Raw genomic sequence first — 12,385 nt, 5'->3', positions numbered from 1 at the left:
AGACAGTACAATAAATGGGTTTAAGAGTTATCTTTCAGACCATTCTCAAAAGGTACATAGTGATAACATCTCATCCACAAATATTAAAATAAAAAGGTGTTCCACTAGCTTCCATGATGGGTCCAATTCTGTTCGTATATTTTAACAATTTTGGATTAAACTTAAATTAGTCAGAATTAAATCTCTTTGCTGAAATGCTAGTATCAGGTAAAACTCCAAATGAAGTCAAACAGATGGACCATACAGGACCCACCATTGTGATCTCCACTTGATGCACGAAGCAATCAACATTAGGCCCTGTTCATCCATAAAATCCTTATTGGCAAATCTATGCTGTACTTAGATAATTATCTAATTCATTAACCCCATTGTCAAACCCAAGAAACCTAAGACGTCCATCAAATTGCCTTTTAACTATCCATAGAACAACAATTGGAACAGGTGACACAGCTTTTGCCATTGCAGCACCAACGTTTCGCAACAACCTTTTCTCCTCCCTTAACATTGTGAATCTTCTTTAAAAATAATCTTGAAGCAGAAGATTAGTGCTAGCTACAACCACATTTGCCGATGTGATTTGTAACTTTGATCCTTACCCGTGTATCGATAGTTCAATTTTAATGTGCAATATTATTGAGGGACTGTGTGTTGTTGTCTTGGTGTGGTCTGGAACTGTTGTTATTGTTTTGCTGCCTTGTTCAAGCTTGCATTTTGTGTTGACAAATAGGCAGGAATGTATGGAATTGTGCAATTTGTACTGATGTTATTTATTTATAGGAACTTGTTTAAATTTGTTCTATTTTGCACTCCTATTGTTTGTTGTATTGTTTGTTGGTGTCACTTGCTGACCCGCCCTGACTGGACATCCGTGAAAAAGAGCTTCATAGCTCATCAGATTTCTCATGCAGTCTAAATAAACATCCTGTGGTAAATGTAGATCACGAAAGATGAAGATATTTCATGATCTTACTCTAGACATTTGAATCTATTGTTTTCAAAGAGCCGAAATTAAGCTATCTCATGTATATTTTTATGTTGACTGTCAATATTTCTGTCTATAATTAGCTTTAATTTATGTGCATGCATGTAAATATGTACGTTTGTATGTGTGTGTGTCTTGGTATCCTAGTTCAATTCCTGCTCAGGACCAATAACAGTGGCGAATATTTGAACTGGTCTTGGGACTTCCTTAGATCAACTTGGCTCTAAATGAGTACCTGGCACGGCGTGTAAACGTCAGCAGTGGGGGTGACACAGGCGGCCGGGCATGATGCTGGCCAATCATCCCGTCGTGTGGCATGCCGGCCCTCAAAGGTGCCGCTCGTTACCGGCGCTTACCTCCGCGGTCTGCTCAAGGCTACGCGGGGTGGGGTCATTGTGTCGGTACCTGCAGGGCTGTTCTCGAGCACGTGCGCGGTTTGCGACGTCACGTTGAAGGTGGGCGTGTTGTCGTTGACGTCCAGCACTGTGACCCCGAGCCGCACCGTCGCGTTCCGCCGACCCCCATCCTGCACCAGGATCGTGAGCTCCAGGCGCCCCCCAGGGATACCCTCGCGGTCCAGACCCTGCCCAAACGCCATTGACATGTTCCCTGCACACGCATACACAGGGGTACCATGGGTACTAAAGGGACTCCAGGAACTAAAGGGACTACGGGTACTAAAAGGACTCTGCAAGTAGCATAGCTCTGACGTGTGCAGGCGGTGCAACTGCATGGAGGTCTGTGGGCTGCAGGGGTCCAAGCCCGGGGTTACACAGAGGAGGGCCCATGCCAACCGCGCTTCGCTGGACTCTGGGTACTAAAGGGACACTGGTTACTAACAGGGACAGGGAGTTGAAGTGATGGCTATCGCTAGCAGTCTGTGTAGTCTTTCGTTCATTAATTTAAGTGCACGTGGTGATTTTACTAAATTGTCACAGTGGCAAGAAAGTCCAGGAAATGAGGGCTCGGGAGAGATTAAGACTGCAAGGTTTTGAACGCTCTTTTCCAGTTCAATGTGAAAAATTAGCAGGTGTTATGATGATATGTATGTTGAACTTCTTTTCACCGTACGTAGCCAACCGCGTTAATCAGAGGAGGAGTGGATACAATCAGTGGAATTGTCTGAAAGAGACCCAAAATCCGATGAAAAAAGGGACAACTGACTACACGTAGGAGAGCAGCTGCAGTAGAATTGGTGGAAATTATATCACATGGGGTCATCATGACCATGCACGGAGCGGTGCTAGGAGAGGTGAGAAAATGTAACCCTTTTTCTAGACTGAAAACATGAAAAAGGCAGTGATTCTGGAGCCTCATGTTCGGTTTCGTCAGGATGGGAGCTACGGCAGGGGAACATTACCAGAAGAGATGGTGGCATTGACAATACAGCTTACGATTGGGGCCAGGGTGGGTAGGCAGTGACAGACGAGCGCATTACAGGCGCGTCGTACTCCTGCTCAGACATTCGCTGGGATTGGGCTCTGGACCCAGGTGGCGTGGCGAGGCTGTCCAGCGTACCTCTGTCGCGGTCGATAAGGAAGTACGCCGAGCTGCCCCCCAGAAGCGAGTACGCGAGCGTCGCGTTCACCCCAAAGTCGGCGTCGCTCGCATAGATGGGCCCATTGAGCACCGTCAGGACCGTCCCTGACCACGGACACGTTACAGGCAAATCTCGGTACACCGCATTACGTGAAAAGCCCAGCCAGGACAAGATGGATGAGTTTTGCGCTTGCCAATCGTACTGATTTATCACATTCACGAATGCAATTAAAGGGTTGGCGAATGTGAAGTTGAACCAATCTAGGTGTGCTTGCTTTCATGCTGCTGTGCTTATAACTCCGTGTGTGAGCTGTCGACATGTCATGCAAGGGATGTCAAGTGATGAAATCTATTTGAAAAACAACGAAAGTCAGTCAATCAAATAGTTTAACATCAGCATCATAGGTTTGTGAAATACATAAATAACTAAATTGTATTGCTGTGTCTAATATTGCTGCACAGTTCTTGCATTACCACAACCGTGGATTGCCCCATACGCTATACTATCACACATGGTACTCTTTGAACACAAACACGGGTGTGAACTGCATTCACCGTTTGGAGAATTCTCCGGGATCTCCGCCTCGTACGTGACTTGAGAAAATACCGGACTGTTATCGTTTTCATCCAGAATGGTTACAATCATGATGTCGGAATCCTGCAAGGGAGACCAGACCAAGATAAGAAAAAACCACTGTGCAATCAAATATCAATAGAAAATATTCCCCGGGATATCCTTTAAGAGACTGTTGGGGCAAGTTCTGTTAGCGAGCACCTATTCAGACCGGCCGGCATGGAATATGAGGTGTTTGGTCAACACCAAGCCCGGCCGCCTTTGCCTCCCCGGTGCAGATGTTTGTACAAACTACACTAGGTACGTATTTAAGGCTGATTCGACCTCGGGGAAACCAGTTCCAATATTCACCACCGATGTTGACTGTGAGTGGGAATTGGACTTGAGTCGCCGGGTTGGTAGTGCAGTGCACTAACCACATCAGCCCACATCAGCACACACACAAATATATCTCCTCCCCTACGGTGTAGCCACGCAGACTAGTGGGGGGAAAGTGCTGTTCGTGCCACATGCGGGGAAGTGTGACCAGCATCATCCCCGAGTATTTCCACAGTGCTGATGTTTACACACTGAATTGTGTACTTTTTTAAGGCTACATTTAACCCAAACCAGGTTCAGATATCACATCTCACTGATGTAATTAGTGGCTACCAATAAAACGCGATTCAGTGGTATCATAGCTTAGTTCGCTGGCCACTGCACTACTACTGCCTGCTCATCACACATGCACACACGTGTGCATACCCACACACATCCATACACGTGTGCACATACACAAATATCCATGCACACATGCACAACAGCTGTCATTTGTCACTTAGTGACATCACCAGGGCACTTGCGCCAGGCAAAATACACCTTGAGAGGTTATGTGAAAAGTCAGCTGTTATGGATTAACTGACAGATGCAGAACCTGTGCTCCCCACTGTGCCAGCTTGCACACACACAATCATACATGCACACACACATATACAAACAAAACAAAAACAAATATCCCCCATACAGCCTTTAACAGACTGTTGGGGCAAGTGCTGTTAGCGATCACCGCTGAAGGCTGGCACAGCCCACGAGAGGGTGGTTAGCCAACACCAAGCCTGGCCACCTTTGTCTCCCCAGTGGCAATGCTTAAAAATCACACCAAGTACTCACTTGAGGCCGATTCGACCTAGGGGAGGCCCAGTTCAGGTTCTGACATTAGCCACGGTCATCAGTCGCGAACGGGAATTGAACTTGGGCTGTTGGGTCGATAGCGCAGTGCTCTATTCGCCATAACACCAGACTACTCCCCGCACACACAAACACTCGACAATGAAGACGACAGCCTCCATGGGCGTGCACCTTGCGAGCGTAGCTGGGGTTGTCGGGGTTGTCGCGGACCGTCAGCGTCAGTCTGTACTCGGCCAGGCGCTCGCGGTCCAGCGGCCGGTTCACGTAAACAAGCCCCGTCTGAAAGGCACCCGACGTGGATGGGACATCTCTGCGACCTCATCCGGTTTCACGGAAAGCTCTTCCACTGTCAAAGCTCTGCTTTTAACTTTTGCTTTGAATCAAAGCAGCCCCGTGGCTGTGGATCCCTGTGTGAGGCTATGGTTCTCTATGTGAGTCTCTAAGAGTCTCCATGTGAGTCTATGGGTTTCCATGTGAGTCTATGGATCTCTATGTGAATCTATGGATCTCTGTGTGAGTGTATGGGTCTCTGTGTGAGTCTATGGATCTTTATTTAAGTCTATGGGTCTCCATGTGAGTATGGGTCTCCGTGTGAGTCTATGGATCTCTATGTAAGTCTATAGGTCTCCTGGCGAGTATATGAGCCTCTCTGTACGTCTATAGATCTCTGTGTGAGCATAAGGGTCTTCGTGTGAGTCCATGGGTCCCTGTTTAAGTCTATGGGTCCCTGTGTTAAGCTATGGTACTCTATGTTGAGTGTATGGGTCTCTTTGTGAGTCAATGAATATCTATGTGAGTCAATTCTTCTCGGTGTTAGTCTGTGTATCTCTGTGTGAGTCTATCATGGAATCACTTTGTTGACTTTTCTGACTGTCAGCATGAAAGGCCCTCTCCCCGTTGCAGAAAGAGAGGCGTGCGTGTGAGAATGTATGCACATAGGTGTGTGCGTGCGTGTGTTGTGTGTTTGTGCATGTGTGTGTGCGCGTGTGTGCAAAGGTGTGTGCGTGCGTGTTCGTGAATGTGTGCGTGCATGTGTGCGTGTGCATAGGTGTGTGCATGCATGCGTGTGCGCACGTGTGTGCTTGTGCATGCGTGTGTGTAGGTGTGTGCGTGCGTGTGTTGTATGTGTGTGTTTGTGCGTGTATGCATGTGTGTGTTCGTGCGTGTATGCATGCGTGCGTGCATACGTGTGCTTGTGTGCACATGCGTAGCTGTTGTGCGTGTTTGCGCGTGTGTGCACAGGCGGACCGTGTCGTTGATGGCGAAGGCGCCGCCCGTGTTGCCGTCAGTGATGCTGTAGGAGAGCAGCGCATTGCGGCCCTCGTCCGCGTCGCTCGCCCGCACGCGGCTCACGATGGCCAGCACGGCCGCCGCCTCGCTCAGCGACGCGTTGGCCGGCAGGTTGAGGAACACGGGGTCGTTGTCATTGACGTCCAGCACGCGTACGCCCACGGTCAGCTGGTGGGGATGCGGCGGCGTGTGTGCGTGCGCACGTAGTGTTCATCGTGAGGAGTGGTGATATGGCGGTTAGCTCACTCGCTACGAACCTGACAACCCGAGTTAATCCCGCTCAGGACCAATAACAGTGGCGAATATTTTAACCGGGCCTTCCGTAAGTTAACCCAGCATTAAATGGGTACCTGTTGAAGTGTGTACACATCAATATTGGGGAGAGTGGTTGGGTGTGGTGGTGATCACACCACCTCCTCGTGCTCCATTCCAGCCTCTATAGGTGCTCGCTAACAGCACTGGCCCCAGGAGTCTGTTAAAGGCTTTGGGTGTCATAACCCTCTGTAGGAAAGGGTTATGAACACATAATTTACGTGTAAGAATTAAGATATATTTCATAGATTTGTTTTATTATAGCAGTGACACTGTCCACCCAGGGTTGAAAGTGAGTGGCTCACAATCAGAAGGTTGCAAGTTCAAATCCTGGTTGGGCGTTAAGTCACGTCACCATTCTTGTGGGTCAATGAAATCTGTACCACTTTGTCAACAGTAGATAGACTCACCCCCACCATAGGCATACGGAATTCCACCACTGTCTCAGAGGTGTAAACAGGAGATGGGCACCAATGCCTCAATGCTCATTTTGAGCCAGAACTCACTTTGACTTTAAGCAGTAGCATTAGTAAAAATAATATGGGTGCTCAACTGACGCTGGAGTTGAGTGGAGGGGTGCCCATGTCTTTGGCCATGATGGTGAGGTTGTAGAAAGCCTGGGTCTCACGGTCGAGCTCCACGTAACGTCTGACCCTGAGGTCTCCATCAGCTGGGGAGATCACAAACTCATCTGCGTGGGGGAGTGAAACGGCGGGAGGAGAGAAAGCAGTGGGCAAGGGTTAGGGCCGTGTGTGTGCAAATGGGGAGTGTGGTGGTGCAGCGGTTAGCGTGCTGCACTCTACAATCCCGGCAACCGGAGTTCGATCCCGCTCACGGCCAACACCAGTGACAATTATCTTAATCGGGCCTCCCCTAGGTTGACTCTGCCTTAAATGTGTTCCTTGTGCAAAGTCTAAAACATCAGCACTGGGGAGACGAAGGCGGCTGGGCATGGTGATAGACACACTGCCCCACCCACTCCCCTACCCCCATGTTCTGCCTTCAAAGGTGTTCGATAACAGCTCTTGCATCAACAGCATGTGCAGGGCACATGGGGGATCTTTGTCTTTGTACTTGTGTGTGTTTGCTTGTGCATGTGTGTGTACTTGCTAATACACAGCAAGTTGGTACAGTGGGCGGCATAGGTGGTGCATCTGTTAGCCATCTAAGTAAATCCATAACACCTTCTTGGTCCGTCCTGTAACCTCCTGGCAGCCTGGCACAAGCGGCGCAGTGACATCAACGCCACTGAGTGGTGAATGGCGGCCGCTGTTGTTGTTGAGTATTTGTGTGTGTGTGTGCGTGTTGGAAGTAATCCACTTACTGCGGGGGTCCCCTTCTATGATGCTGTACTCGACCTCGCCGTTGAGGCCTGAGTCCTGGTCGCTGGCCATGAAGGTGGCGATGCGAGGTCCGGGCTGCCCTTCGGAGACGTCGATGGGGCCCTCGTAGGAGCGTGGGAACCACGGCGTGACGTCATTCACGTCCGCCACGTGCACGCTCACCTGCGCCGCGGGGACACGCGTGAAACCCTCTGAGCTCAATAGTTATTTTTCAGAAGTGGCCTGGCTATCACAAATGATAGCTCAACAAAGTGGCTTATCATTTATAGGACATTTATCACAGCAAAATACTCTGAACGCACGTTCAGAAAAAGCCACACAAACGTGGGGAGAAAAACATGCAAACTCCCAATATACAGGCGCCAGGGTCGGGATCGAATACATGACCTCCTGTATAGCAGGCAGGGTAGTTAACATCTCGCCACCGTGGAACTCCACGGTGGCGAGATCAGGTGAAGCTCCAGCACCCTGTGGATATTGTCTGCGTCTCGTTAAAGAAATCTTCATCATGATCAATCCACTGCTGGATGAGGCCTTCACAAGCTGCTACCATCTCTCATAGCCTATCGAAGACCCCAGTCAACCTTCTCTTCTGCTACCCTCAGATTTTGGAACTCCCTTCCCCCAGCCGTCAGTGTTATGGACTCCCTGCCCCTGTTCAATTCCAGGCTCAGTACCTTACTCTCCACTACGACTGACTGTCTCTCTATAAACTAAAAATGCCCACTCTTGTGAGCAGAATCTTGAAATGCGGTTGCCCTTGGACGCTACGTAAATCTATATTGCGTCGTATTGTTACTCGTATGTATGTTGAACTTCTTTCACAACGTACGTAGCCAACCGTGATGTGTATGCGAATGCGAATGCTTGTCACGAGCCTCACATAAACCTCCACCTTCTTCTTTTCAACCGTGTCTTAATTTTTGAATCCACACTGAGCATGAGAATGCAGTGAAGCGCTGGGAGGGAGCTGTGCATGTGTGTTCGTGTGGGCTTTGCACGGCACGCACGGTGGCGGTGGAGGTGAGGCGCCGTGCAGGGTCGCGGGGCTGGTCGGTCGCCGTCACCACCAGCAGGTAGAGGCCGGCGCTCACCTCAAAGTCCAGCGCCTTCACGGCGGTGAGCACGCCCTGCTCACAAATGCACCGACAAACACACAACAACAACCACCATTCACTGCTTAGTAGCGGTGATGTCACCACGGCGCTTATGGCAGGCTATGTGCACTTTAAAACCACGTGAAGTGTCGAAGGCTCGCTGACAGGACTTCACAGGACAAACCCAGGTGCTATGGGTTGACTAGCTTAAATGACTGGCAGATGCACCGCCTGTGTCCCCTACTGTGGGAACAAATGCACACACAGATGCACACACACACACACGCACTGGCTCCTCACCTGTGATCACAGTCACGTTACGCTACTCTTTCCTTTGGCTGCTCAAATAATCGATTTTTTTGGTTGTGCAGTTTTGCTCTTTTGCATCGGCCACATTCGTGCAGGACTGCAGCAGAGGCATAGTGTATCGAACAAATGCATGATGAACCCAGCAATGCAAGTTCACACGTAGACTGGACTCGGCAGATGACCAGCTACAGCCACACCTAGCGTTATATTTTATGTCGTGTGTCAGGTGTGGAAACATTTTCTGGGTCGTTGATCCGGATAGACCCAGGCTGAAATTAAACTCTTTAATGGAGTAGCTCCATTACCATCGATATCACGAGCACTTGGCGATGAGTCAAGCAACAAAGAGAGAGGCTGCAGTCGATGAATCCCACGTCTTTCCTAACGGTGCTTAATTTCAGCTGGAACAGTTCAGAACATTGTTTTGGGATCGATTTTTGGCACACTACCTCCACTTCACCTGGATTTTTTATCCTCATGATACCGCGGTGGTGGTGCGAGTGGTGGTGAGCAAATAACAAAAGCTATTGGCACGTATGTGTTGAACTTCTTTCGCGCCGTACGGAGCCAAACGTGCTAATCAGAGGCACTCCAGGTTACCAGAAGTCCTCGAGGGCAGTGCGGTTATGCGTAATGTCCTCGTCCCCGATATAAAACGCACAAGTCCGCGACGTCAAGCGAAGCAACGTTCGTAACATCCGCGCTGACTCGGCGGCGTTCCTGCGAAGCGACGGGGTGGGAGCCCCGCGGCCGTCGCCCTCGGCCCCACCTCACCGTGCTGTTGTTGATGCCGAACGTGGCAGCGGTGTTGCCGCTCACGATGGCGTAGACGACGCGGGAGTTGTCACCCTCGTCGGGGTCGGACGCGGCTACGTTGGCGACGGTGGTGCCTGCCGTGCCTGGCCCCTCCGTCAGGAGCACCTCGTAGGTCGCGGCCTCGAACGCCGGCGCGTTGTCGTTCTCGTCCGTGATGCGGATCAGCACGGAGGTGGTGGCCTGCGCAGGGATCACGGTGAGGCAGATGCACACGCGGACGCAGACGCTGCTCTTGTACCAGAGCCTTTGTGTAATTGTTGTAATTTTTATCGATGCTTGTTTATTCAGGATGGCCTCACTGATTCTTCAGAAGGATTCTGCCAAGTGTTCACTGTAAGGGGTGAAGTTGCTGCTGTGTGATCCAAAATGAGTAGTTTGTGAGGACTTTTTTTGTCAGCATTGACATGTTTGATCAATACCGGTTGTATATTTTTTTTTTATTTAAGCTGTGGGAGGAAACCGGAGAACATACAAACTCCACACAGAAAGGTGCCCGAGTTGGAAATCAAACTCGCGTACTTCTTGCTGTGAGGCGCAATAAGGAATGCGCAACCCCGCAGCCCTTATTGATATTCGTACTGTATTGGCAGTGGGATTCGTAGTTGTTGTGGCTTCTGTTTGGGATCGCAGCAAATTTCACTCTCGCTTCTTTCCATTTGCAATCAAATGGGCGAATGATAACACTATGTATTTTTATGTCTAAATGAGGATTTCAACTTAGGGTTTCTGTACAGAAACCGTGGGTATATGTTGTAGAAAGAGGCAGTCGGTTATATGCAGAGGAAAAAAAGGTCTTGACCCTGGACTTGAACATGGGCAGATAGTGGACAGCACGGATGGCTGAGGAAAGCGAGTTCCAGACTTTGGGGGGGGTAGTCTGCAGCAATGTAACAGTGTGAGGCTCACAACAGACATCTGGTGCCATTGCAGATCTGTAGATATTTCAAACTGGAGAACTGCAACTGACCACCGCGTGAAGCTCCGCTGACGGTTACAGCCGCTTCGATTTGCGAAATTGACATTTCAAATCCGGGGCTTAATGTTGTCAAAGTAGTGGCTCCCGCACAATTAGCCAGACCCTATAATGACTGCCCTTGCCACCCAAGCAAAGCGAATGACCTCGTCCAAATTGCGAAAGTGTGATGAACGATTTCTTGATTTAAGTTTTTTTGGAAAAACTAATCACAAGTCTCAACAGCCAAGTTGAGAGAAACCTCAGTCGTACGAAGGTGTTGGTGTGATTTACGGCCGAGAAAGAGACTTCAGTTTCGCTTAGATTCATTCGTGATTTATTTCAGCTTTGCGGTCTCCATATGAGCGTGACTGCAGCTATTATTCACGTGGAGTAGCAAAGCGGCGAATGTTGAGTTTTAATGTTTGAATCAATAGGAAGGTTTACAGTCTGGCATCAACGGAGGCCCAATGTCAGGAGCGAGGGAGGCAATGTGTCTTCCAGCGGAGGTGGCAGACGTCAGTCGGCGTGAGTTAATATCCGCCTGAGAGCCAGCGTGAGGTTCTTGGTAAAAAGCTGCACGCTAGCGTCCGTGGACTAAAGCTTTGCAGTGCTGACGCATGTGCCACTTTGCCACTATAGGTAAACATGTTTACCTATAGTGGCAAGGTCTAGAATTACGGCTATGAGAATGAGTTGCTCACCAGTGTCACAGGAACAACGTTGCAAACAACGAACAGTGAGGCTGTATATACAGGAAAAATATTAGTAGAAAGTATCTGCTTCCGTTTCATATCAATATCTCGCACGGTTTTGACTGCTCAAGATAATATTTTATGAAAGGTTATTTGCTTGGTGATGTAACTTACTATCTTATCACTCAATATTTGTCATAATCAGACTTTCAAATCATGAGCTGTGTAATAATTTACAATTCCAGTAAAATACTACTCTCAGTAGTTTGTTTTCAAGATGATCCCACTGGGAATATTTGCCCAGTTTTCCATTTGAATAAATGTTTTGCATGTGCCAGGACAGTGGAGCACTTGGAGAAATCCCACACCTACAAGAAGCAGAACTTACTTTCTGAAGTGCTTCCTCATTACCCGATAGGTGAGTGTCTCATGGATTGACGCCATCTTTCCACGATCTACCAACACTGCCTGCAAATCACCGGGTTGCACAGGGGTTGATGCACAACGCACTGAGCCGGTACCGCCGAGGTCCTGGTTTCGAATCTGGGATGTGCGGTGCGAGAGGGACGTGTGACGAGAGGGACGTGTGACGAGAGGGACGTGTGACGAGTGGGACGTGTGACGAGAGGGACGTGTGACGAGAGGGACGTGTGACGAGAGGGACGTGTGACGAGTGGGACGTGTGACGAGAGGGACGTGTGACGAGAGGGACGTGTGACGAGAGGGACGTGTGACGAGAGGGACGTGTGAGAGGGACGTGCGGCGCTCACAACCGGAGACGTCGCGCGTGATGCGTGTGACTGCTACCGAGAGGGCGGGGTTGCCGTCGTCCTCCACGGTGATGGTGAGGTTGTACGTGGCACGGCGCTCGCGGTCGGGTGGCTCGGGTCGCGTGCTGATCTCCCCTGACGCGCGGTCGATGCGGAACGTCTGCGAGGCGTCCCCCGCCGTGATGTAGTACGACAGCGCCGCATTGGGCCCCGCGTCGCGGTCCGACGCGCAAACCCGCACCACTGTCGTGCCGCCGCCCACATTCTGGGGATGGCACCACGGCATTGGGGGGATGGTGAGGCCGCCGAGACCAGACGGCGCCTGTGCCGTGCGTGCCGTGTGTCGTGCGTGCCGTGCGTACCTTGTGCCGTGCATACCTTGTGTCGTGCGTGCCGTGCGTACCGTGCGTGCCGTGTGCCGTGCGTGCTGTGCGTGCCGTGCGTGTCATGCGTGCTGTGCGGGCGCAGAACCCCAGAGTGCACTGAGCTGGCACCGCCGAGATCCTGCCTTCCAATTTGGGTTTGAGCCACCTGTGATG

At 50.2% G+C, this 12,385-nt stretch overlaps 1 protein-coding gene across 1 annotated transcript in view; it reads right to left on the bottom strand.

The window, feature by feature from the left end:
• Positions 1-12,385, bottom strand: part of CDH23 (cadherin related 23) — a 264,190-nt gene that overhangs the window by 44,469 nt on the left and 207,336 nt on the right. The window contains exons 38-47 of the mRNA XM_078597759.1: positions 11,884-12,111; positions 9,388-9,609; positions 8,218-8,337; positions 7,189-7,369; positions 6,422-6,555; positions 5,511-5,720; positions 4,434-4,541; positions 3,077-3,179; positions 2,501-2,626; positions 1,388-1,591 (exon numbers count right to left, since the gene is read on the bottom strand). Coding sequence (XP_078453885.1) covers positions 1,388-1,591; positions 2,501-2,626; positions 3,077-3,179; positions 4,434-4,541; positions 5,511-5,720; positions 6,422-6,555; positions 7,189-7,369; positions 8,218-8,337; positions 9,388-9,609; positions 11,884-12,111 — 1,636 coding nt within the window. The remainder of the gene's footprint in view (positions 1-1,387; positions 1,592-2,500; positions 2,627-3,076; positions 3,180-4,433; positions 4,542-5,510; positions 5,721-6,421; positions 6,556-7,188; positions 7,370-8,217; positions 8,338-9,387; positions 9,610-11,883; positions 12,112-12,385) is intronic.

Source organism: Lampetra planeri, chromosome 9, assembly GCF_965212315.1.
Source record: "Lampetra planeri chromosome 9, kcLamPlan1.2.h2, whole genome shotgun sequence".
Lineage (NCBI taxonomy): Eukaryota > Metazoa > Chordata > Hyperoartia > Petromyzontiformes > Petromyzontidae > Lampetra > Lampetra planeri.
Note: the sequence above shows the minus strand (reverse complement) of the source record. Positions and strands in the feature narration are given on the sequence as shown.